At 24.1% G+C, this 27568-nt stretch overlaps 1 protein-coding gene across 4 annotated transcripts in view; it reads right to left on the bottom strand.

The window, feature by feature from the left end:
* Positions 1 to 529: 529 nt before the first annotated feature.
* Positions 530 to 27568, bottom strand: part of LOC126907739 (potassium voltage-gated channel protein Shaw) — a 96188-nt gene continuing 69149 nt past the window's right edge. For 3 of the 4 annotated variants that reach the window (XM_050689307.1, XM_050689305.1, XM_050689306.1), the window contains 4 exons: positions 26315 to 26432; positions 12814 to 13008; positions 7449 to 8460; positions 530 to 736 (listed from right to left, as the gene is read on the bottom strand). In XM_050689307.1, the coding sequence (XP_050545264.1) occupies positions 636 to 736; positions 7449 to 8460; positions 12814 to 13008; positions 26315 to 26432 (1426 nt within the window). In that variant the 3' untranslated portion in view covers positions 530 to 635. The remainder of the gene's footprint in view (positions 737 to 7448; positions 8461 to 12813; positions 13009 to 26314; positions 26433 to 27568) is intronic. The other variant, XM_050689308.1, reaches the window with a different exon arrangement.

The following is a 27568-nucleotide window of genomic DNA, read 5'->3' on the forward strand; positions in this document are numbered from 1 at the left end:
GGTTACGCACACGCAACTGGTCTGAAACTAACTATGGGAGCTATCTAATATCACAATATAAAAATAAAATGACTTAACAAAAACATTTTTAGTTTTGATTAAATATCATTTTAGATTTGTACCTCAAAATAAAATAGATACGTTGGTAAAAAAAAAAAAAAAAATCATGTATCTAATAATTATAATTGCAACTGATGAGTAGTAAAAATAATTGTACTGATGGTATCGTTGCCTATTAGTCTATCAGAAATATAATGAAAAAATATCAAATTTTAAAATTGGTCGTTGTATTATTATTATACTTTTATTGGTCATTTCTTTGAGGTTGACATTTTTAAACATTACTTGAGATTTTTGTACATTACTACAGCGTTGGTGATATAGTGGAATGAATTTATAATTTTACTATAGTATATAGATTATACGTAAAGTGAAATTAATTAACGCTGCTATGAAAAAAATTTCGTATATGAATACATTGATCTGCATAATAAGGAATATATAAATAAAAAGAAATATCCCAAAAAAATATTTAAAAAAAGGTTCTCAATTTTATTGAGGTTTAGAATAACAGTATTTATTAATTTCGGTATATCGACGTTTCTCTAATGATCAGAGCAAATATTTTTTGTATTTTACGTCTTTATAGCTGATTGTTTTCTAGGTACACCAGTAGACATAACAGGTTCTGCTTTCACCCCTACGCCATTTGGATTCAACGTCATCGCTACACCTACTGAAAATAAACAAAAAACACGTTAAAAAAATATACTTCGATTTAATTAATTATATTATGGAATCCTTAATATTAATAATAATGTTCAATATCAAAATAGTGCATGATAATTTTGACAATCGTGAAATAAATACAAAAATGGCTACATAAATAAACAACGCCGTAATGCAGCATTTAATAAATATTTAAGTTGTTCATAAATGGTTTCCATTGTTCACAAATGTTTACTAATTTTCTTTACTATAAACTCTTTATAAAATTAATTTAATCATCATTTATAATTAAGATCTTGATGTGATATTATTTGAGTTTGGAGTAAAAGATTTTTGTGATTAGAAAGTAAATTTTGTTAGAACACAAAATAATAGTAATAAATTATTTGAAAATTCTAATTTAGTAGAATAAAATTAAAAATATAATATATATAAGTTAATAATACATATATTCCACTGTAATATTTTATTTAATAGAAATTCACTATGAATGTTTCTATATTTCCTAAGCATTATATATATATATATATATATATAATTTAAAAAAACAAAGCAATACATAACTAACCAAAGCTAGCATGTAATTATTTAATTGTTAAATATTAAAAAATTGAAAACACTTAAGGTAATGAATAAAATGTAATGTAAAAATAAAGTTTAATTTAAGAAAACTGATGATTCTTACGATTAGATTTTAGGGCTTACTTTTTGTAGTACAAACGGCTAACGCAATAAAATTTAAGTTTTTATTTTATTTTTTCAACTATACGTTGCTTTTACTAAAATATGTATGGATTAATACAATTTTTTTTGTAAGTATTTTATTCTTGTCCCTTTAATCTGACAAATTTTTTTTGTATAGTTGTGAAGCTCATAAGGAGTAGTAGTTTTGTTATAGTGTATGTTTTTTTATGACTTTCAATAAAACTTCTCAGCTCTCATTAGGCCGATTTTAATTATCAATACGTCAAAAAAACTCCATTGTAATCTAGTTAACCTTATATTCATCAGAATTGTAAAAATAGAATCAAATTTAAATATATAAAAAATTATCTCAAAAATACGCTACCATAAAACACGGAATTAAAAACACATTTTTTTGCATTTTAAAATTAATAAAGACAGTGATCCATAAAAAAGTTTAATAAGATATACAAGCTTTCTTTTGGTGTGATTTTTATGGAAATTCAATGAAAAATGCTTGTTTTTTAACACAATTTTTGAACATGTTCTGGAAGAACTGTGTTTTTATATTAATATTTCAAAACAATTATCTGACAGTTATTTTACTATGAGCAACTGCCTGTCAAGTCAAAAATTTGCAATTTTTTTTAATAAAAATACATTAAAATATTTATAATACTCCTTTTAAAATTATACAGGTGGCCCAGCACTCACTGATAACTTAAATAACTTTTGATTCAGTTAATTTTTTTTTTTAATATTTAATATACTTATGGGTTATAATTACAATGTAATAAGTATCATTTTTATAATTAAACATAAAAATTTCAAAAAAGCCATTTTTTAAAATAAATTTTAAGAAATAATTTGGTAAAAATATTTGTCATTAATGTTTTGTAGTTAATTTTCTGTAACATTTTAAATCTTGTAAAAATTCGAATTTTTCTGTATTTATTCTACGGTATCAAACGCTGGCTATGTTTTAAAAAAAGACAGAAGTAAACACAATCTTTTCACACTAAATATGATATGTTTATGGATTTTTCCATGAAAATTGTTAACGTTCTAAAGGCCGACTTTAACTCAAGTAAAAACGCTAACAATACTTATTACTTAATAAGTAGTTTTATCTCTTACTAACTACTACTTATTAACTACTTATTCTTACTTACTACTTACTACTTATTCTAACTACTACTAATTACTACTTATCCTAACTAAAATTAAAATTTATTTATCACGAGTCAATTTATATTATACTAAGTATAAGGTCTATTATATTAAAAAAAATTGGTATTAATACGATGATAAGAAATTTGAAATTATAGTAATCATGAAAACATGTTTTCTTCTGTCCTTTTCTCAACACGTATTTCAATGTTTAATACCATAAAATAATACATGGAAATTCAAATTTTCACAAACTTTAAAATGCTACAGAATAATTACAACTGAATATTAATAAGATATTTGTATACCAACATTTTTCTTAAAATCTACTTTACAAAATAGCTATCTTGGATTTTTTTTTTATATTTTATTTAAATTTAAAAATAATTTATAATTTTAATATAATGCAAAAAAATTAATTATTAAGATATAATTATAAACCCAACGTATAACTATTATTAAAAAAAAAAGAACAGCTAAAAATATTAACTAGATAAAAAGTTATTTTAGTTGCCAGTGAGGTGCGGGTCACCCTGTATATCTCCACAAATAATAGAAGTATGGAACTCATTTTTGTATTGAATTACACATGAGAATCATACCACAGATTTACAAAACGAAATATTTTTTCATCATAAACGAAAATGTACTTTTCTAGACCCATTTTTTTCGCTAAATTCAAATCTCCATTCAAAATTTTTTTTATAATATCTAATTTTTGTGATAATAATTGATTAAAAAATAGTATACATAAAAACATTTTCACCTTATATCTTCTAAAAAAATAAGTATATATGTATAATATTTAATGTAATAAGTATATAATATATATTATGTGTTATATTAAAACTTGTAAGATCTGATTATTAAAGTCCAGACTTTCATATGACAAGGTTCGTTTTCTAAGTTTTTATTCACAGATTACCAAAAATATTTATTACAACCTAAAATACTTTCAGAGCCTGTTTATTTTTATTTAAGGGGCGTCCTAAAACTTTCCAAATCGTTAAACATATAAATTTTGTTAGAGAGACAATGAAGTAATCAGATAATAAATCTTAGAATTCAGCAGTCAACCATTTATAAAAAGAGGATAGTTTCCTTTCGCTTCTAGTGGTTTATTTAGTAACTACATTGAAACATGACAATGGTATTTTTTAAGTTACATACTCCCATATATGCATACTTTCAAAATGTTATTAAACATTCATTGTTTGTATAGAAAACATAAATAATTATTAATAATTTAAAATAATATTTCAAATACTTATAATAATTACTCATATAATATTATTTCTAATTAATTAAATTAATACAAATAATGCATAATTGTTTCTATTGTTAGGCATTATATCATTTCTTAGACTGTTTTTGAAGTTGCGGAATTATTCTATAACTTTAGGTAATCATTTTAAGGCGTTTTCTCATACGCCATCCTTTGCTGACACCTTTGATAATTTAGCAGAGATGGTCTCTGAATACCAAACCTTTTTCTGAAAGTTTACTTCTGATCAAAAACAATGGATACCGTGACGGTTCCTGATTTTGACCACTCCTTTTTGCTAGTCATCACCAGAAAAACAATACTGCGACCCCAAGTTATTTCATAAAATGTATGACTTTTTCAACAATGATGATTGGAGCTAATACTAAGAAACACTTAATGCAAATAATTCAGCAAAATGCCGGCATTGTAATTTAATCTGATTACTTTGATCATTTTTTACGGTTAACTTTATTGAGTATTATACAGTTCTCCATAAAGTAAAACATTATGTGTAAAAAATTATAATAGCTATAATATAGCTACAATAATTATATAATTACATTATCTAGTCACTAAAAGTTAAACAATTACTTCAAAGGGATTTTGAATGTAATGAAATGTTGAATTGTAATTAAAAATCCTTTCATTAAACAAATAATAATGTTTCAAAATTAAATTAAGCACCAAAAGATTAAAGTTAAAATGTTCAATTAGGATAAGTGAGAATTCAAAACAATACTGGTAACTTTACTGTTATTACTATTCACATTAAACACTCAGTATATATGTAAATGCATTAACTTTTACTTTAAGCTATTATAGAGTATAAATTATAAGTTAAATATATGTAAAACTGAACTTCATGTGCATTTGAGCGTACATTGTATTTATACGTGTATAAATTTGACACAAGTGTACTAAATTTTATATGAATATAATACAAGACCTTATACATTATTTAAATTTAAATGACTCATATAAACGTTGTTTTAATTAAATTTACTGGGATGCAAAGAATACTGAATTTTTGTAAGGTAATCATGAAAATTTGAATGCTCAAGCTATTTTCATGCGATTTGTTTACCACGAATAAAGATAAATAACTATAAAAAAAGTCAAATTGATTGAGAATATTCACATTACTTTTAAATTATCGATCAAATGTTTCTTTTAATACATAATTTTAAACGTACCATTTGATGATTTATTTTTATTTTTTTGTATTCATTTTAATTTATTGAAAAACATTATTTTATTAACAAGAAAAGATGGAATGTATTTTAAACTATTTACAATAAATATGGTAGCACAAAGATACTGTATATTTACATTTAATAACACAGGAATATATTGTGTGTGTTTATAAATCAAATACTTCTTGGTTAAGATTGAAGCTCATAATTATTATTAGTTTAATGGTAATATTTAGTTCACCTATATGCAATTAATTAAAAACTACGCGAGTATAGTAAAAGTGGATTAAAGTAAACTACAGTCGATTAATTTGGAGATATACATTATTTTGTTAATAATAAACAAACTTATCAGATTAAGGTTATTTAACTGACTAAATGTTTGTAATCAATAAATGGAAATTTACATTTTGTGAATAATCGATAGAAATGTTAAAATATATTGTATGCCTAAGTAAATAAAATATTATATTCAATAAGACTATTATTTGGAAAAAAAATTTTGTATTGAAAAATTCATCGAAAATAGTCATATGCAATGCAAAATTAAATGAGCTTGATACGTCATTATTTTTTAAGTCATGCATTAATGCAGACATTATTTTAAATTTTTAATAGACTCATTCCTCAGATTGTTATATTGTTTTTTAAATTTATATTAATTAATTAATTTTTTATTATTATAAAAACGATGAAATACAGATTTTAAAAAAATGTTTCTTAATTTTTTTTTAATTTGAAATTGTAAAAATAAGATGTTATTAAACAGGGTTCATCAACAATATTGATTACCTAATAAAATATCGCGATATATTGTATAAACAAATAATTTTACAGTTTCTGGTAATATATTTTTAACTAGATAAATTATGCATAGATCTGTATTAAGGCAATAACAATTACATTATAATCCATTGGACGTTTTCCGTACTATTATATATTATGAAATATTGAGAAATGATGAGACAAAAATATGTATTTATTGATTTAGTTAGAATATTTTTTTGTTATTATTATCTAAAATCGCAACATTGAAACATAGTGTGATTGTTGAATAACACAATAATTCAACTATTATATAAAATTAATTATATTAATATTCATAAATTAAAGGTTTAATTTTAACATTTCTCATTGACTATAAGATATAACTTGGCAATATTTTATTATTTTTTTGATGTAGAAATTATCAATGGTTAAACCCAGTAAAGCTTTTCTGATAATTTCATGATAATCAACCCACAGGATACTTACAACCATTTTTATATATTAAAAAGTAAAAGAAATTTTTAGTATGATCCTCAGTGTTGTAATCTTTTCATTTTAATACTTTTCTAAGGTTAATAATAAAAATAAAAATATATATTTTTTTGTATAAAATATCGGAAACAATTATTTATCAATATTGCGATAAAATCATTCCTAATATAAAATATACTATAGTAACAAATAATAACTATTTAAGGTGCCATAGGTTATAGTATATAGCATAGAATAATATTTAAGGTATTTTTTGTGTACAGTGGCAATATATTATGCAGTTTCTAATTTAATTGGTACCATACGATTTTTATGAAGAAATGCTAAGAACGAATATTTTAAAGTGCTTTTATAATATAATTATTTTGCATAACATTATGGTTTATTTCCTTATTTGAATATTGTTATATACCGTTTTTTTTATTTATATACATATTTTTGTTCCGTAGAGCCTTTAATTGGTTAGTATCTCGTGATGGTTTGAGTTTCTGTAAGCATTATATACAACAAGCCAATAATTAATTGCATTCATATCATCCGACTGAGAGCTTAAGTTTATTAAAATAAATTTCAGTATATAAAATTAATCTACCACTATTGAATAAATTTTAATTAGATTTATAATATAGATTAATTCATATACAAAAGTTAACAATAAAATTTTTATTTGTAGTACAATTTATAATTGAATGCTTAGCGCTCAGTTTGATGATAGTTATACAAATAAGCGTTATGATTGACAGACTAAATTTCTGATATCTTCATCTCTATGATATACAGTAGCATATGAAATAATTGAGGCGTCTTATGTAATTATGCGATTTCAGTGTGATTGTTTTTAATGTTTAAACAATTAATCACTTCAATGTAGTTGGTTTAAAGAACTATCAATAATTATTAGAACAATACTTAAAAAATTTATTGTGATTTTTAATTAATGCAAGAGAACGGTCAACTAAAAAAGTTTTTTTTAGAAATACCAACTTACAAAAACTATATTGGAAGTAGAAAATTAAAATGTATTGTTTTGTAGTATTATTACTTCATCGAAAGAAAGCCTGCCAATCATTTTATCGTGAAAGCTTTAAAAAACAAAACAAAGCAGCATAAACCAATTTTTGACTTTATAAAATAACTTTACTTACCAACTTTTGGTCCTGCATTGTCTTTTGGATGATTGCTTTTAATAGCATTCATCCTTCGATTAACCGCTGGAACGCCAGTAGTATTGACTGGTGCTCCTGCTATGTTAGGAGGCATACCACCTGGACCACCTATACACGGACCGTGACCACCACCACCTTGTTGATTCATTTGTATTGGTGGACCTTGCCCGGGTATTCGCGGCATTCTTGGTTGTTCAACCGGCAGCACCCGACGCCTCTTTTTTGGCAATTTGGCTCGGGCCTGGGTGTGTGAGTAATACATGGCAAAGTTGGAAACAATGACGGGAACGGGCAACGCGATGGTCAATACTCCTGCTAAAGCGCATAAGGCTCCAACAAACATTCCTACATACGTTTTCGGAGCCATATCACCGTAGCCCACGGTAGTCATTGTAACCAGAGCCCACCACAGTCCTAAGGGTATACTGTTGAAGTCATTGTGTGGATTGGCTTGGATGCGTTCTGCATAGTATACCAGACTTGCGAATATCACGATACCGAGTACTAGGAAGAATACGAGTAGAGTCAGCTCCTTGGCAGAAGCTCGGAACGTTTGCATAAGAATCTTCAGCCCGGACGAGTGCCTTGTCAATTTGAACAGCCTCATGATACGTATAATAGAAAAGAATTCCAATATGTCTGCGTTCTCTAAATGTGCAGCGAATTTCTGTAGTATCAAATCGATGTAGAAGCTAACGGTAGCAATGTAATCGATGATATTTACCGAAGCTTTTACAAATTCACATTTATTGGGTGTTGCTATAAACCTGACTAATATCTCAAACGTAAACCATGCATTGCACACATACTCAATGTAGAAGAATGCCTCATGTGCATTTGTTTGCGTTTTGTCCAAAACCCAGGCAGTAGTATTTCGCGAGGTATTCACCGTTATGTTTTTAATGACTGGTACTCGCATGTTGGGATGAGTTTTTAGACAAAAAGACAAAATAGACACACATATGAAAAATACGGAAACAATGCCAATGATCTGAAATCATATTAAGTATTTATATTTAATTTATTGTATTTTTTTTACGTAAAAATTTGTAATACTTTTTTAGATTTATTTATAACTAGATTTTCTTGATTTTATTTTTATATTAAAAAAAAAATTAACAAAATTGAAATTACTAAATTTATAAACTCTACTAAATCAGAAATACTCTTATGGCTTATAATGGCTATTGTTGTCGAAGTATATTGTAATAAAATTTTAAAAAAATCTACTAAAAAAATATATAAACTATAAAAATTAATAACTTTAATAGTTGAACACAATAGTATGCATTGTGTCGTTAAATATAAAGTATTATTATTTATTATTCATTGTTTGCCGTTAAATGTGCTTAATAATGAAGGAGACTTAAGAATAAAAAGTAGGTTGTTTTTATTTACTTTCTACAAAAAAAATCTACTAGAATATTTTGTTTTTTATTGAATTTTAATGACTGTTTAAGAATAAACAGTTTATTCTTTGTTATTAAAACAAATTCTTTAACATTTAAATAAACACATTCATTATAATATTTAACTAATGTGAGTACCTTATATTATGATTTGTATGATTATACAATTAAAAATAATTAGTTATACGTTAAAAATATATAAGATATATATGTATATATTAAAAATTTTGTTATTTTATCAGGATTTTTTTTTAGTAAATGTATTATTTTTAATTTATTTTAACAATATTTTTATCAGAACATGAGAACAGCTAAAAAAATTTGGCTATATTTTTTGGATACATTGTCTAGGTTTTTGGAAAAAAATTCTCTAATTTAAACTAACAACTATTCAAGAAGAAATAATGAAAAATAGATCACTTTTCAAGATACGCTTATCAGATTGGAAAAAAGAGCACACCCTAGGGAATGAAACGTGTCATCAATTGCTCACAACTGACACTCGTAAGGATGTTTACAGAAGTTTTGAACTAATAAAAACTTGGGATATAGAAGTAATCTTAATAAGATATATACGTGATGAGTTCATAGGGTTTCTTGACAGGATAAGATTTGTTCACCATCAAAGGATATAATAATTTAAAAAAATAAGATTGGATTTAGAGCCAAACTGTGAAATATATTTGCTGTTTATCATATGATTGCATACTATAAAGAAACGATTGAGATACGAACATAAAATTTATTTACAGGTGCTTCAATTTATAGAAATGTGTATAATAATATTTTTAACACAAATACTTCACACAGAATTAAGATTAACTAATTATTTTCAGTTAATACACAATATTTTTTTTTTTAAATAGAACACAAAAATTTACGTTAGCATTAAAAAAATTCATACAAAATATAATTATTTCTAATTTAAAATAAAATATATTTAATTTATTGATACATTACATGTACATATTTTGTAAGTTAATTTTAAAAAGAAGCAAAAAATACCAAATAAGTTATATTTTAAGTCTTTAAAGGAATATCTGTAAAAGTAAAATATAAATTGCCAATAACATTTATGTTTTATGAAAATATGACTAATTTGTCATTTTTATGAAAAACATTTTGTCAATTTTCTTTTTTAATGACATTTTTAAAACTTCTTTATTTTATTTTTAAATTGTAATAACTTAAATATAAGTAGGTATATAGATATTAAGTTAAAGTTTTTGAAGTGTACTGCTATATTAAAATTTAATTTTTTTGTTATTTTTGTGCTATGTTAAATAGAAACACAATTTCAAAGTAATAAAAATTACAATTTTTATAAAAATATATTTTTTTTTCAATTAAGCAAAAAATTTAACAAGCATTTAATTTTCAGTTAAATTTTAAAAATATAGAAATCGTAAGATAACAGATTAATATAAAATTTAACAGATTTGCATTTAAAATGTTTTTTATGATAATGATTTTAAATACTGTCAGATATTATCTATAATTGTTCCAACTATGTCGTGTCACTGGTATACTGCAACCCACTATGCTTAGTTTTTAAGATTAGGTTAAATTATAAATTTTATGGTAAGACTAGAAATATTTAAAAACTTAAACTAACGACTAAAAATGATATAATATTTATGGATATAACTTTTTGATATTTTGTAAATTAGACTGACGTAACACACAAAATTAAAGTATTCTAGTTCTTATTTATAATTATTTAGGAAAACCCTTTTAAGTAAAATTTTCTTATTAAGATAATTTTATCCTGATTTTTTAAGTTGAAAGTAAATATGAAAGAGTAATGAATATTGTAAAAAGGATACTTAAAAGTAATTGCCCCAATTTCAAAAGCCTTCAAGGGAAAAACTTTTAGGTTTAAAAAATCACTACACAGGATGAGTCTCGAAGATATGACAAATACAATTATTTTTAACATAATAAATAGTTTACTTTTAAAATTACAAAGCTCGACAAAATTTGGATCATGGAATGTTAATTAAGTTTCTTTTATGTTTTTAGTGTTTTTTTAAACACTGTTTCCGAATATTTCCTTAGTTTTTTAATGAAAAAATTATAGTATTTACTTATCCATTAAGATTTTATTAAATTTAATTTAGGGAATATAAGTGAAGCACACGGCGAAAGACTTTATCGAGATATTGAAAAAATATATCAACGAACATGGAACAAATCTATGATGGATTTCTAAGTGTAGAATTTGATTCGAAATAAAAATGTGAACACTATTCACAAAGGAAATGTGTTTAATGCACATTTTTTAAAAAATTGGTGATTATTATAATAAAAATTATTTGTGTTTTTTTATTTTATTTAATGTAACTATTGGACTACTTTTAATAATTCTTTGTTATAATTAATTAAATAGTTATAATTTTCCAAAATGATTTTACTCTATTAATTTAATGTAAAAATTACATAAGTCTGTTTTTTTTTACCATATTTTATAATGTTCAAAAAATAACAATTATTATTGTTTTTCGATTTACCCATTAGTATTTTTTACAATTATAGGGATTATATCAATTAAAAGTGAGGCAATAAATAATATTTTAGTATTTTTTGAATTCTCATAACATTTTTTAACGATTTAAAAAACGCTTAAAACTCATATTCAAAAATCCACATCAAAGGTGACACTTTATTAAATTAGTTCAAAATTAGCACAAATTATTATGACATTATAATGATAATTAAGGAATATTGTAAAATTGTTTTTTTTTTTTAGTAAAATTTTATGTAAAATTAATTTTACCACAAATTAAAATCATGAATTGTGGTTAACATATTGATAACTGAGAAAATCTAAGGGTATATTCAAAATCAGCGTCAAATAACCTAATAACAATTTTTTAAATTTTAATAAATATTACATGATCCAAATTTTATCGATCTATGTTATCAGTGCTCATTCAATATGTGATAAATTAAATGAAAAAAATGTCTATGCTTACAACTAACATTTTGTGTGAAGCATAACAACACCATTGATTTGTTTACGGTTTTTGAAATCAATTCTAAGTTTTATATGGTTTTGGTTTAATAAATTGAAAAAAAAAATATTTTAACCGATTTTAGTCCCTAGTATGAATTTGTTACATATACTTCAATTATTTACTTCGTAACTTTATTATAGTTGGATACTGTAAAATATGTATGAAAATATTCAACATTTTAAAAAATTTGAAATGATTTAGAAAATTAAATACAAAATAATAATTGATGGTTTTGCATTTTTTTTTTTTTTTGTTAATTACTCTGCAAAATGCATATCTTGCAATTTTATTAAACATTTAACTTTATTACATAAATTAAAAATATATATTATTTATTATATAAATAATTAATTTTATATTTAATATATTAAATATATAGATTAACAAGTAATCAAAAGTAACTTAAAATATTTACATGTTCAAAGGGTATTGTATTTGTCATATTTTATGACTCTCAATAGTTGAATTTAATTATGACAAAGAAAGAATTTTCTTTTCTTTAATTAAATTTATAAGCTACTAAACATATTTTTTCAACTATATATTACTTCCTCGGGCATAAATAAATTTTACTTTTTTGTAAAAACTTTAGATTAAAATAGAATAATGCTCATTAGTATTTTACTTATAATTAGTTTGAAAAAATACAAAAAGAAGTATTATATGAGATTTTTTGTATAGTTCTAAACTATCAACATATTTTAATTGAACATAAAATAATAGAAGTTATGTTTCGAATAGAAAATGCGTAGAGTAAAATTTTTGCGTGTTAACTTATTTGGCTATTTTCGCAATCATTATTAATTCATTTACAAATCAATTTTAATAGGATTAAAAGTAATCAAAATAAATCCCTAAAAATTTCAATGACAAAAATATCTTGTGTAATAAAATTATATTTTTTTCAGAATACTTTACCTTGGCTGTGTTCGATGAGTACGGTTCGTCGAACATGGACCACAGCTGGGGCTTGAACCGTTGCCACCAGGTGAGTCTACCCTGAAAGAATGCCTCTTCAAAACCAAATTTCCTAGCCATTTCCTCATCACTAGGTTTTTCCGTGTCCAAATCAAGTCGATCTAAAACCGCGAGTGTTTCTTGCGTATCCCTATGCTGTGAAAATAATATAAGTGAAATTTTAAATAACCAACTTATTACGATTCGTTAGAAAATGTAAGTCTATGTAAGAGTAACACCTGTGCTTGACACATTTTGTTATTTTCTACAACATATCATTATTGTACTTATAGTAAATTACGCCCGTGTATATACACTATATACATCAATCGTATCATATAATATGTTAGGAAATAACATCCAAATATATATACTAGTTCAAAATATTATAATAATAAAGAGTTTATAATTTATACTTCCAGCCAATAACCAAATTTGTTTTCTAGATAAATTTCAAATTATGAAAATATATAATTTGTATAATTTATTACTTAAATAATTATAAAAATACTATTATTACTAATTATAGTTTAGCATGTATCAATTTTATGATTGCATCTATATAAAACTTCATAAATAATAATAATAATTTGATGATGAGTATAAAAATATGATCAAGGGATACGCTCAGAAAATTAGTTTGAGAGTACCATAGAACAGCCATTAGAAATTCGATATGTTATGGCTTGTTTTGTTACAACTATATTTAGGTTTACCGAAAGTCCAATCAACAAACCCAAATTTTTTAATGGTCTTCTCTATAATTACCTTATTTTTTGGTTATTTAATCAACTTTTTTTTCGTTCAAGTGGTGTAAATAAAATAAACAATTTTACATTAATTTTTAATTCTAAAAATATACAACTGTGAGTACGTAAGTTGTATGGGTGACTATCCAAAGAACATTGCAAAATGATTAATACCAGAGCACATTATACAAAGCAAACACAGTGCCATAAACAATATATTATGTGTATAAACCTTTTGTTTTTATCTTAAAGTGAATATTGTTGTACACTAACAAAGTTTATAAACAATTCTGAATAATTTTTTTGTTACACTTTTTAATACTGTTACTGTAAAATAAACGCGTATAAAACTCTTTAAATTGTTTCTGAGGGTCCACCATGGTTTAATTTTTTATGTTTTAAGTAATTTATTGAGTATAAGATGTGCTTTCTAATTTTTTAATTTTTATGGGGTATTCCATTTAAGATGAGAAAGTTATTTTTCCGATAATTTATTGAAATTAAACCTGTTTATAATGAAAACAATACTTGGTTTAATATGTATATTCTAATGTAATTTCCAATTAATTTTTTCAATTGTTTTAAATTATTTTAATATTTAAAAAATATTTCGATCTAATACTGAGAAATTATTATTTACTTATATAATGAAGCAAAATTAGTGGTAATTATAGATTTCATAATAATTTAATTGACTAACATTTTGACTTATTTAATAAAAGTCAAAATTTAAACAAAAATTTTAAAAAATATTAACATTGCACATTAATTAGTTACATAATAAAAATCTATGTTCTCGTGTATACAAATTTTAGACAAATACCTAAGAGGAGAATATTCGGTTCAGTAATTAGAGTAATTACTCTATGGTTCAGTAATGTAAAATATTTTGAGTATATTGCATTCGCAATTCTTTGAAGATGATGCAAATATTTTTGTTAAAATTTCAATATACCCCGTATTTATGAAGGAATGAATGTTTAAATTAAAAATATCTAATTGGTAAATATTTTATCTCCATAAAATTGAATTGAAGAAAAAGTAAAAGAGAGGTTAATTATTAAATTTTTAATGAAATTTTAAAATGCTTCAATATAACCTCGAATAACCTGAGAGAAAATATACATTGTCATGTTTCAACACGATCAAACACAAGCACTTTGTCTAGATTTTACTTACTTTTTTACTAGGAATGGAGCGTTTAATTAATAGAAGTCTTACTAAAGTTAAATTGAATAGTACTAATGATACTTATTTTAGCTTAGATTTGAGGCTGAAAAAGTATTAATTTTTATGAGTTATTTTTGTGTATGTTTCCATTTTTTTAACATCTACTAAATAAATTTTGCTCTACCATACGTAAAATTATTCCAAATATTAATAAATATAACCTATGTCGCTAAATTTTAAAAAAATTTCCTTCAATTCCCTTAAATGAAAGAAATACCCCGATTGATAAAACTGCCAAATTTTACATTGTCTGAATTGAAAATTTCATAAAACTTTCAAAAATGAATGAATCAAATCAACATTTGTTTAGATCTACTCTAGGTAAGTTATTTTGATAAAAATGTTTTTTTGAAAAATTTTGAAGACTTAGTATCTATGTGTAGATGGTCGCCATAGTTAAAGACCATGTTAATTTTTTGATAAAATTTCCGATTTTATAATTTCAAATTTAAACGAGAAAAATGTTATAGCAATGTTGCTATAAAAATTTGTTGTGTTATTCAAATATATGAATCTATACATTATTTTATTATTGTGTACTTGACAAACTCTTTTTATTATACTTGTTTTTTTTTATAATCTGATAATTTCCCCTTATAAAAAGGGTTTAAAATATGAATGCACCTATAAAATAATATAAATTTCATCTTAACATTTGAAAATGTTCTCCATAAAAATAAAAAATTATCAAGATGTTAGTAAAAATAAACATTCTTCTACTTCATCTTCTGTAAATATTAGGTTAAGTAACAAATTTTGTTAAGTATACTTATTAGTAACGTATTAGTGCATATGTTGACTTATAGTCTCGACTTTTGTGTATTTTCATTTAGTTAAGTGTTAAAGAGCAGATAGTAGTCAATTATAATTCCGATTTTACAGCATTATTGAGTTTTAATTTATTATTTAATTATATGTTAGTTGTTTATTAGTGAAGCTTACATATTTTGTTAGTTTTAAGTGAGTTGTAGGTGTCAAAGCTGGCCAGGATGTACACAAACTTTGTGATTTACTATAGAAATTCTTATTTTTATTTATTTTTACTATTTTTTCTAACAAAGAGCATTATAAACACTTGTTGAGTCATACATTAATACATTTATCACAAAAATAGAAAGTTGAGTTTTATATTATAATTTAAAAAATCTATATATTTAAAATTAATCATAATTCATTTTAATATTAATCATAATATGAGTGTCTTCTATATTTTATTTATTGTTGTGTTCTTTGAGTCTAATAATCGTTGAGTGAACACATTTTTTTTTAGTTGAGTTTAAAGTATTTATTAGTTGGTAAATCTTATATTTTTTGTTATTTAATTAGAGAATTTATACTTTATATACATCTTACTGAATATTATTCTAGTTAAAAAAATGTATATATATAAATTATTTCTTAATTTTTATACAATATTGATTGCACCAAAGTGGCAATTTTATTTTATTTATTCTAGTGTGCCATGGTGGTTTAAAGTCAGGGAAGCATTGTTATCATTACGAACAAAAGTAATGACTTGTGCACAGTATAAGCATAATATCAGTATGTTTTTAGTATTATCACACAATAATCCTGTCACATTTTAAGCACCAACGCATGTTGGTTCAAATGGAAGAAAATAAAAGCATAGAACAGATGGATTTATTCTGTGGTATTTTGTTACATTTTGTTTGTAAAATAATTATTTTGTGTTGCGATTTGAATTGTTTAGGTATAAATTATTATTTGCAAATTACGAACTAAGTTCATCTAAGCAAAAACAAATTGTACACCAATATTTTTCAAAACGATTAAAAAAAATTAGGAAAACTTAAGTGTATATTTTGTTTACGCAATTTTACTTATAATTCACGACGAATGGTCAAGCACTTAATCACTTGTACAAAAACTAACATTTAATTTCAAAATTATGACTTGCCANCTTAAGTGTATATTTTGTTTACGCAATTTTACTTATAATTCACGACGAATGGTCAAGCACTTAATCACTTGTACAAAAACTACCATTTAATTTCAAAATTATGACTTTAAATTATTAAAAATTTATTTAAACCCCAAAAAACTACGTTATTTCAAACTAATATTTCAGATATTATGTATGAAATTGCTGAATATCGTTCAAACAGTGGGCTGTGGTCTAAGGCATTTGTTTGGAACAGTTTAAAGACTCGTAGTGATGGAACACAACTTAGTGCTATAACATGGTGCAATAGTATTTGTTCTTCAGTTAAAATTTCAATCATTACTCCCCCGCATCTGCATCGACAGAACACAGTTTATCAACGTATGGCTTTGTTCATTCATTTTAAAGGAACATATTAACAAATAAACGAGCATCCAAACTAGTATACATATTTTAAAAATTCAAAAAGATTTGAAGATTAAAATAATTAAAAATTTAAATGGTATCTGTAATGAACTCATTGATTTCAATTCTTATGATGAAAATAAAGGAGTAGTAGGTGATTTAAGTATATGTGAATCTATTTCAGATAACGAGAATAGATGAACTATTTGATAATGTTATGGCATATATAAGGATAATCTATTTTATTTACAAAAATTATTCTTCAACTATTGATAACGGTAAAATACTTAATACTTTAGAAGTCTCTTTATTGTTGATATCCGTTGATTAGATTGCTAAGTACAACACACACCGTACTATAAAAATTCGGTTGTATTTTCATGATTTTATTTTATTTTTTTATCATTTACACTTTTAATGTTATTATATTTTTATATTAAAGAATGACCACGAATAATCTTAATAGAAATGTATTATTAAAACGCATTAGTAAATGCAACTCTTATGTCTCATATACATAGTTATTTCATATTAAATACTTTGTTTTTCAATACGTTTGGCTGAATAAATTTAATGTAAATTTTTTATTCATAAGTTTCCAGTAGAATAAAGCGAAGAAAAATTTTAATACCCATGGTATTTGTTTGTATGTTTTTTATATTTTAACGGGAAGGTTCAGATAATGTGGGTTCATGGGTCGTCTCAAGGGACTATGCGACAATTTCTATTAGTTTCACTATTAACGGACCTTCTATTATGGAATCGAAAATATTGAAAATGCAGAAATACACTAAAAAACCCATTGAAGTGAAAGTAAAAAGAACATTTGACAAGGGCATTGAAAGTACAGAATAAAGACTTCAGTTTAGAAAGTAAGGGTACACACTAAAATACGTTAATATAGAGATGACCCTTATACTATGTCTTTATCATCGAGAATTGCTATAGAGAGTAATTCAATACTATAGAATATATTTTTATAAAATAGTCAATTTGTATCGTGTTTCGGTTTATTTACAACAATTAAAAATTATAATTTGTGATCCTAAAAATATTCATAATTTATTAATGATTCATAAAACTAATTTTAGTCTATTAATGAGATAAGTTTGTTAAAAAATTCATTTTGATTAAATATAACATAATTAAAATTATTGACGGAAATAGAATTTCTGAACAATTAAGTCAGAAAGTGCACACTATGAAAAAAATAATACATTTTTTTAACCGCGTTTTTTAGGTTTTTAATTAATTAGATATCCCATAATTATTTTTAAATACATTCATAAAAGAATCGTGGATATATCAATATGATTATTTTGTTTTACATTGTTATGAAAATTATTGTCTTAACTTCTTAATATAAAAATACAAAAAAGTATACACTTGAAAATGTAGTCAGCATTCATTTTGATGAAATTATTTTCCAAAAAATGCTAATTCAATTAGAAATTAACTCGAAAATATAAATTATTCTTACATCAATCAACATAATTATATAATCAATTTTATTATATTACGTTTTCAAACCAAAAATTAATATTGTAAAACTAAAACATAATTGATAAATAAAAATTATATTTATTGTTTGCAGTAATCAACTTAATAAGAATTTAGTGAAATAAATTTTATTTCTTCAATTATTGTTACAATAAAAAAAAACTACAACGATAAATTCAATTACCTAATGTGAATAAATTGTGTATACGCCAGAAAAATAAAACATTTTATTATTATATTTATATTGAAACTAAGAGGGAATCATTAAAATTTATCAAATAATTCAGTTAGGTTTTGTTTTCCAAATGTTATGAACTTCGGGTTGAATTACAAAGTGGTGATGTGAGTTTTATTGCGACGTTGGTCGCCTTGAATTAGTGTCTCACAGCAGTCCCAGGCCGACCAACAATAATGAGACCGTATAAATAAAAATAAGAAAAAAAGTATTATGAACTTTTTTACTAAATGCATACGTTTATAAAAATGATTAAGTGAAAAACATGTACCACAGCACTTCTCCTAGTATTTCTCAAGTAATTTTATCCATAACTATAGAAAATAAGTAAGGGCTTAAAGCATTAACTTGGTGTACTCCAACTTTTACCATATGATCTTCTTTTACTCCGCCCACACTTATAACCCTGGTACAAGTGCCATCATGCATATCGTCTATTATATTAATGTATCTTTTAGGGACTCTTTTTCTTATTAATATCATTTATAACCAAATATATATGTGAGTATATAATACTTAAAATTTAACCTAAATCAAATCAAGCCTATTATTTTTTTCCATCTCTTAATTTAACGATTTCACAAAGAAAAATTTCATTCACAATAATTTCAACTTAATACATAATTGACTTAAATTTGTTTAAATTAATATTTTAAGATAAATTTTATTTCAATGTTAATGAAATTGTATCATTCGATTTTTTCCTTTAAGTGAAAAAAATATTGCATTATTAACTGCCAAAAAAATATATAGGAACCACTATTCGAATTAAAAAAACAATGTAGGATAAATGATTTACAATGAAAGTGAAATATTTTTACTTAACTTATATTTATTAAACATCGACGGCATTTGATTAATGATATTAATAAATTTTTGATTTATTACCAGAGATGTTATTATGTCCACTTTTTTGTATTTATCCTGGACACTGTCCAAAAGGAATAAAATGCATAAAATTGAAGTAACTTAATGAATTGTAATGAACGAAAGGAATAAAATTGAAAACGCTGAATAAAATTAAATAAATTATTAAAACATGTTAGAATTTAAATGTAAAAAGTCTTATAATAAAATAATGAACTATATATAATTAAGTACTGGAACTGCTAAATTATTTGTTTATTTACGTTTATTATAAGATTATAATTTTATCCATTTCATCCAAATAATTATAAAAGTTTGATTTTTTCCAGAGCATATTTGATCAATTTTTGTTCGTCTATTTTATCCACCTGCACAAATCCTTGCCAGTCCTGTTTATTACTGGGACTCTAATTGTTTAAAAAATATTTTTTTAATGTAATACATTGTATAATATAATATAACATAAAATATTGTTACTGTGTGTTACCATTTAAATTAAATTGTATGAAATACGCGAATGACTACATTAAATCACACCACTTAAAAAAGTATTGACTGTAATAAACTTTATTCAAGACACTAGAACTACATAACCTCATCGGGGAAAAAATAATATGCCCATACTGATATTATAAATTACTCAAATAGATGTTTCGTGGTACATTGCAAATACCAATAAATATTATTTGTTTCAGCTCCAGTTCTTCAATGTTCTTAACATACACATCACAAAGAGAGTTAATGGATACTATAAAATACACTATTAATGATGATATTTATATACCTATGATCCATAAATAAACATAATGTAGGACACAATAATCTAAAGGGATATTTATGTTTCTTCGTGTAACATATTTTTGGAAGTTAATATTACAAAATCTTAGTTAAATATAATATATTCTATAATAATACGACGTTTAACCCACTTTGTCATCAATTTGAATCCTTTTTTATAGATAGCTTACTTAGAGAGTGATTATCTAATGAAAATAAGATATTGTTCCACCTCTATTTTTTCGATATAAATGCTCATACCAAAGTATAAATAGGTATATAATAAAAATAGATCACTTGTGATCTATTATTATCACTTGTGACTAATATTATTTAAAATTAATACTATATTAAAAATATTATCAATTTCAAAAAAAATATATTAAACTCAAAAAAAAGTTGCTATAAATGTTACATAGAAAAAAGGAAAATAAATATAGAGGTCAGCTTTACAGATCATTTGAGAAACATTAAAAAATTAAGAAATTGATAAATATTCGGTAGCTGAACATTTATTGACACATAATCACCCCATTAAAACCATAAAACTAATTAAAAACGTAAATAATTACAAACAACTTAAGATAATAGAGACAATAGAAATGTTTAAAATAAGAACAATTTAATTAATTGGTATCTTGGTTCTCAGAAAAATTCATTACTATATTTTTGTAAATTAACAAATGTGATAATATTACTTGGTGATAAGATCACTAGGGGTGTATAAGGGAGTTATTTCCGGTCGGGGTGTCAGTATGTGTATAGTGCTGATAGTAGTAACATTGTTTCCAAAATACGTATCCGCGATATTTCAGTAATTTTATGTGGCTTTTTGAGTTTTTATATTTTTTAGTTTTAAATTAATAATATTTTTAATTTAGTATTAATTTTATATAAATAAGCATTTAATGTTAATAAGTATATAACATATTTATTATAATCAACTATTGATCAAAGACTAGGCTAATGTGAAGCAAGTTAAAATTTTAATTAAATTTTCTAAAGGAAGTATTTACCATTAGAGTTTGTAATTTGATAAAAATGATCTTTGGGTATATTAAGATTAGTAAAAAAATTCATAAGTAATATTAATTATTTTAAGAAATATTAATTCATAAATCTCCAATTAACGCTTATGTATGTAAACAAATGTGAAACGAATTAAAATATAATTCATGAATTAGCTATTTTTGAATAACCATTTTATGATACTATGTCAAGTTATCTTAAAATACTTATTTTTAACAGATTTTAATAACAAGTATAACTAATGAATAAATAACAACTTGTACCGTTTAATAATAATTTTTTATAAAAATTTATAGATTAAAATTTAATCTATTTTTGTAACCTATTGTAAATGCAAAGTCTATTATAAAAAAAATTACTTCCAAGGATAAATTTTAGTGTTAAATTTCAAAAGTTTGGTACTTATTATTGTTTTTTTTACTAAATAGAAAATGGTCTAAATGAAATGTTAACTGGTCATCACTAATAGTATATTATTACTTTTTGTGGTATTAGCATTTGAATATTTAGAGAACGAGCGAGGTTTTCCCTGTGGATAGGGTATAAGAATACTTCCACGATACTGCCAGACGTAAGAGGCGATTAATGAGATTGTGTCAGGTCGAAAACCGGCGTAAATTTTATTTTTCAAACAGTATGTAGTGTCCTGAACTAAACTTAGGCGAATTGTCCCAACTCGGATATACGTGGGGACAACAGGTGATAGGGAATAAAGCAGTTAAAAGCGAAGAAGGCCTAAGGAATAAAGTGTCTGATACCAGCCGCACAACTTGTGCAAAAGAGCGGTAGTATTGACGAGGATGTAAGATACAGATTTATGTGCGGGTGTTGAAGCGGAGAGAAGCGTCTGGAGTTTTATGCGATAAAAGAATTCCAATGAGGCTGAAAAGTAAATTCTACAAGACTGTAGTGAGGTCAGCTATGATGTATGGTTCAGAGTGTTGGCCGGTTGATAAGAAAGTAGAGCAGAGAATGAGCGTAACAGAGATGAGAATGCTTATATGGATGAGAGGAGTGACTACAGAAGATTAGATAAGGAACAAACATATAACAAGACTTATAGGTGTATCGTCAATCGTGGATAAGACGAGAGAAAATAGACTTGGATGGTTTGGTTATAATCATGTATGAGAAGAGTAGAATGACAAGCTGTAAGAACAGTTATAGAAATGAATATTGAAGGAAAAGGAGGTAGAGGAAGAACAAAAAAGAGATAGAGAGATGCTATTGAATGTGATATGAGGACAGGTGATGTGAACGTAGATGATGTGGTAGGTTGTGTCAAGTGAAAAGTTTAGGATAAGGGTGGCCGATCCCAAGTAGTTGGGATTAAGGCTAGGAAGATGATGAAGAAGAAGAGAAAGAGCTAGGTAATGTTTATTGTGTGTTCTATTTTTACCATAACGCACAGATAAAAATTTTGCATTGCGCACCTTGCTTGACTATAACTAAAAATTACAACAAATCAAAAAGTAATAATACAATATTAGTAAGACATTTTATTTAAAGCAAAGATTTAATTCTAATCTATAGATTTTTTTATAAAAAAAATCATTATTTAATAAAAAAAATAGGGGACAGTATGCTTAATAAATCACACCTAATATCGTCCCAACGGTATTAGGTGAAGGTTTTGGAAATATAGGATAATGCATATGGTTGACATAATAGGACTTAAATTCGTCATGGTGGATCCGTATTATTTTTTTTTATTTAATACTAAATGATTTATTATTAGGGTTTCAGACTTTATGCATTTATAAAATTTGTTTGAACCACTTTTGAGACACTCGTCTCTATGAAAATTTATCAAATTTATATACAGGCACCACATGAACTTTAATTTCTATAATTTAACCAAATTTTAAAAACTGAAAAAAGATACATTATCATATAATAAGGTATTATTTTGGTAGATTTTTTGGAAAATTATAACTATATGCTGCAAGATGAAATTCAAAGTTTCTACTAAAAGATGTCACGTATTCATTTAATATTAATCTGAGTTTTTTTGAGAAATTTCCTCATATAAATTATAAATTTACAGTTACTATGATTTTTTTTTAAGTAGGTATGAATTGACTAAAAAAAAAAGGTTAAATTTTTATTAAAGAAAATTGCAAAAACTAAGTGAACCAACTGATTTTACATATTTTATGTGTTTTTTCAAGTTTTACTGTAAAATAAGTATTAACTAAAAACACAGCTAAATAACGTGAACGATACTATCTAACAGAACACCTGACTTCTTGAAAACTTTTTCAGTAATGTTAAAATCTAATGGCCATTATTTCTATACATTTTATATAAAATGAACCTTATTAAAACTATTTTAATGATAATTCATTTTTAATGTGAAAAACATCTTGCTGCTATTTATTTTATTTCAATAATATTAAACTTTCAACTTAATATATTAAGGAAAAATTAAGAAAATAGTGATATTTTAGTTTTCACTTTTAATTGAAATAACTTTTTGATATTAGATAAACTATTGCAAAATTTTAATTGATAATACCTCAACATTTTACCTTGATGACATGATTTTTTTGAAAATTCACTCATTAACCTAGACACTGTGGAAATTTAGAAATCATATTTGAAGTGTTCTTTCAATTTTTGATATTGTTCTAAAAACTTTTCTTCTTTAAATTTAAATTTGATGTAGGTTAACCTACATTAAACTAAAACCAATAAATAGACTTTAAGATGATAAAAGAAAAATGATTAAAAAACTTATTTTATAAAAATAATTGAGTATCAAAGTCAAAAATCATACCATGTTCGATAATAACGGTTTAATATGAAGCGTTTTTTATAGCAACAGAATATCATCATTGTTTAAAATTAATTCAAATAACTTACTTAATGTACCATACGATTAAAAAGAGAGACTTTTCGATGCCTTTTTCTATGAATTATAAGTCTCTAAAACTTTAACCGTATAATTAAAGTTGATGGGATATTTTTATAGCATTATAATATTATTACCAAAAGTTGTGTAATTTTTAGTGAATATATAATTTTTTTAAATTTGTTTCAAATACGTATTAAAGTGTTTCACGACTCTGGTTTTAATTAATTTCAGGTACCAATCAATACTAATCTTAGAAATGTCTTAATACCACATTTTTGAATCTCAAGCATGTTCTCAAATATTTAGGATCTATATTATAATTACAGAACAAAAGTTATTAATAAAAAGAATTAAAGTGCCACGAAAATTGAAAAAATAGCTTTTTTAGGTAGTTTTCAGTTATACATTGTAAACAATATTTCAAATGATTTATAACTTAAAACTGATATATGTGTTTTCGATTTTTATTTCTATTATTTATTTGTTAGCAATAGTACGATGACGCCAAAATTTAGTCTAATAATTTATTGAATAATTGCTTTATTTTCTGTAAATAAATGGGAGTTTAAGAGTAAAATTAAATATAAAGTTAATAGACTATGAAAAGGAAAATTATAACCTCGAAGTAAAATTTTGTAATTCAATATTATGAATTTTATTTTTTTATAAATAAAAAAAAAATATACAAATGAAACTTTTTAGGGATGATTTTATTTTAAAAAACGAGGCAGTTTTAAAACTTATTTTTAAGACAAAAAGATAGTAAATAATTAAAACTCTTTAATTAGTAATAATGTAGTGAATTTTACGTTTACTCTAAAAGAACGAAAATCCATAGTAAGTAATTTGAACTAAAATATCTTCATATAAGTTTAATTTACATTCATAAGAAACAATTTAACTAAACTTGAGATATTAAGTATGGTTACTATAAGTCAGTAATAAATAGTACAATTTTTTATAAAGGTTTAATGAGCTAAACTATATATTGTTAAATTATACTAAATTAAAATAAATAAAATTTAAAACAAAATATATTTAAAGGATTTATTGTAAAATTTATATATTTGGAAATATAATATTACAATCAAATGCCATAAGTTTAACACTATTTTGATGTGCAGATTTTTAAGTTAAATATTAGGTTGGATCAAAACTGCATTATTAAAAAAAAAAATCTTGTAAAAAGTACAAAGAAAGCTTTTGGAATTATTGTTTGTTCTTCAATCCACTTAAATTTTGTTGTAAAATCAATGAAGCGTGTTTTATATTAATAAAAAGTGAGTACAATGTAACTACATAAAAGTGATGCTGGTAAGGAATCAACAAATATTATACTTTAAAAGTTAAACTTTTTAACTTAAGATTGACAGAGTTTTTTTTATTATTTTCTATTGTTTTTCTTAAAAAGGTAAAACTCAAGAGTGCTAATGGTCATTCTTTACATTATACACAAAAAACTTATTGTTACTTTTTTATCGTTTTGTGAAGTGGAAAAATAAATATCACATTGAATTAATTTAATACATAAAATTAGAATAACTTTGCTACATAATTATAATAGACTTTTAAATTCTTAAGAATTTATTTATAATCAAAATCTTATTAAGATTAATTAAAAAGATTTAAGTCAACTTTATTACCAAACAATATTGGAAAAAAAATATCAGGAAAAAACTCTATTTAGGAAATAAAAAGTTATTTCGTTGATTATATTTAACTTTTTATGATATAATTGCTAATAAACTATTATGAAGAAACCATATTTTTTTCTAAAATCACATAACATTTAAAAGTTTACATTCTTAATGTGATCATTATTCCAATTATGGTAATATCCACCAAAAATATATTTAATATAATACTCTTTTATTTTTTCACAATAAATGTTTATTAAAAAAATTATTCACCTGTGTATAGGTCATCCAACAACAAGGTTCTACTTGATTCGCATCTAATCCCCAAAATTCTAACTCTTCTTCGAATAGAGGCCCGCACACATCAGTAGGATAATGTAGTTTACCTGTCCTGAAAACAAAAGTGAACATTTTAACTATGATAGGAAACCGTTATGTATAATGTTAAAATTTTATCATTGAAAACGAAAGACCTAATTAAAACGCAATCAAAAAACCAAAAGCAAAAACAGAAATGTGTTAAATATTGTTAAATAGAATTCCATTTATAGCATAAAATAATTCTTATTGAAACAAAAATAAACTACTTTCAAAATTATATTAAAAAAAAAAAAATTATATATGAAAAAAGTAATCACTTCCCTAATTTAAACTACTACTGTCAGTAAATTATGTTCGAAACCTTTTAAAGTTATACGTAAAAATTTACTAATTATATATAACATAAATATTACAAACGTTACATAAAAATATTCAACATATTTAATCATTAATTGACAAAAAATAATATGAATATAAAATTTTAATTTGAATAAAAGATAAAAATAAAAAAGGCTGAAAGGTAAGTTTTATAAGACTGTTGTGAGACCAGCTATGATGTATGTTGAATGATTGACAAGAAAGTAGAGCAGAAAATGAGTGTAGCAGAGATGAGAATGCTAAGCTGGAATGACAAGAGAAGATAGGATAAAGAACAAGCATATAAGAGGGAGTATAGGTGTAGCGTCAATCGTGAATAAGATGAGAGAAAATAGACTTAGACGGTTTGGCCATGTTATGAGGAGAGAAAAATCGAAATCTATAAAAGCATTTATAGAAATGAACGTTGAAGCAATAATAGGTAGAGGTAGAGGAAGACCAAAAAAAAGATGGAGGTATGTTATTGAATTCGATATGAAGACGAATGATGTAAGCATTGATGTTGTAGAAGATCGTGTCAAGTGGAAGTTTAGGATAAGGTTGGTCGACCCCAATAAGTTGGGATTAAAGCGAATGAAAAGAAGAATATTATAAAAATAAAAAAGTTACTACTATATTTTAGTCATCATCGTAAAAATATATATAATCTTATGATCGATTATAATAATTACAATTTATTGAAGAATACTATTTATTTTATTGCTATAAAATAAAATTAAAATGTTTAAATATTTTTACATTATAATCAGCATATTGAATTAGAATATTTAAAATAAAATTGAATAAATGTAGAGTTATCATTTTTGTTTAATTTATAATTTCAAATTT

Source organism: Daktulosphaira vitifoliae, unplaced genomic scaffold (genome assembly GCF_025091365.1).
Source record: "Daktulosphaira vitifoliae isolate Bord-2020 unplaced genomic scaffold, ASM2509136v1 Scaffold_5, whole genome shotgun sequence".
Taxonomy (NCBI): domain Eukaryota; kingdom Metazoa; phylum Arthropoda; class Insecta; order Hemiptera; family Phylloxeridae; genus Daktulosphaira; species Daktulosphaira vitifoliae.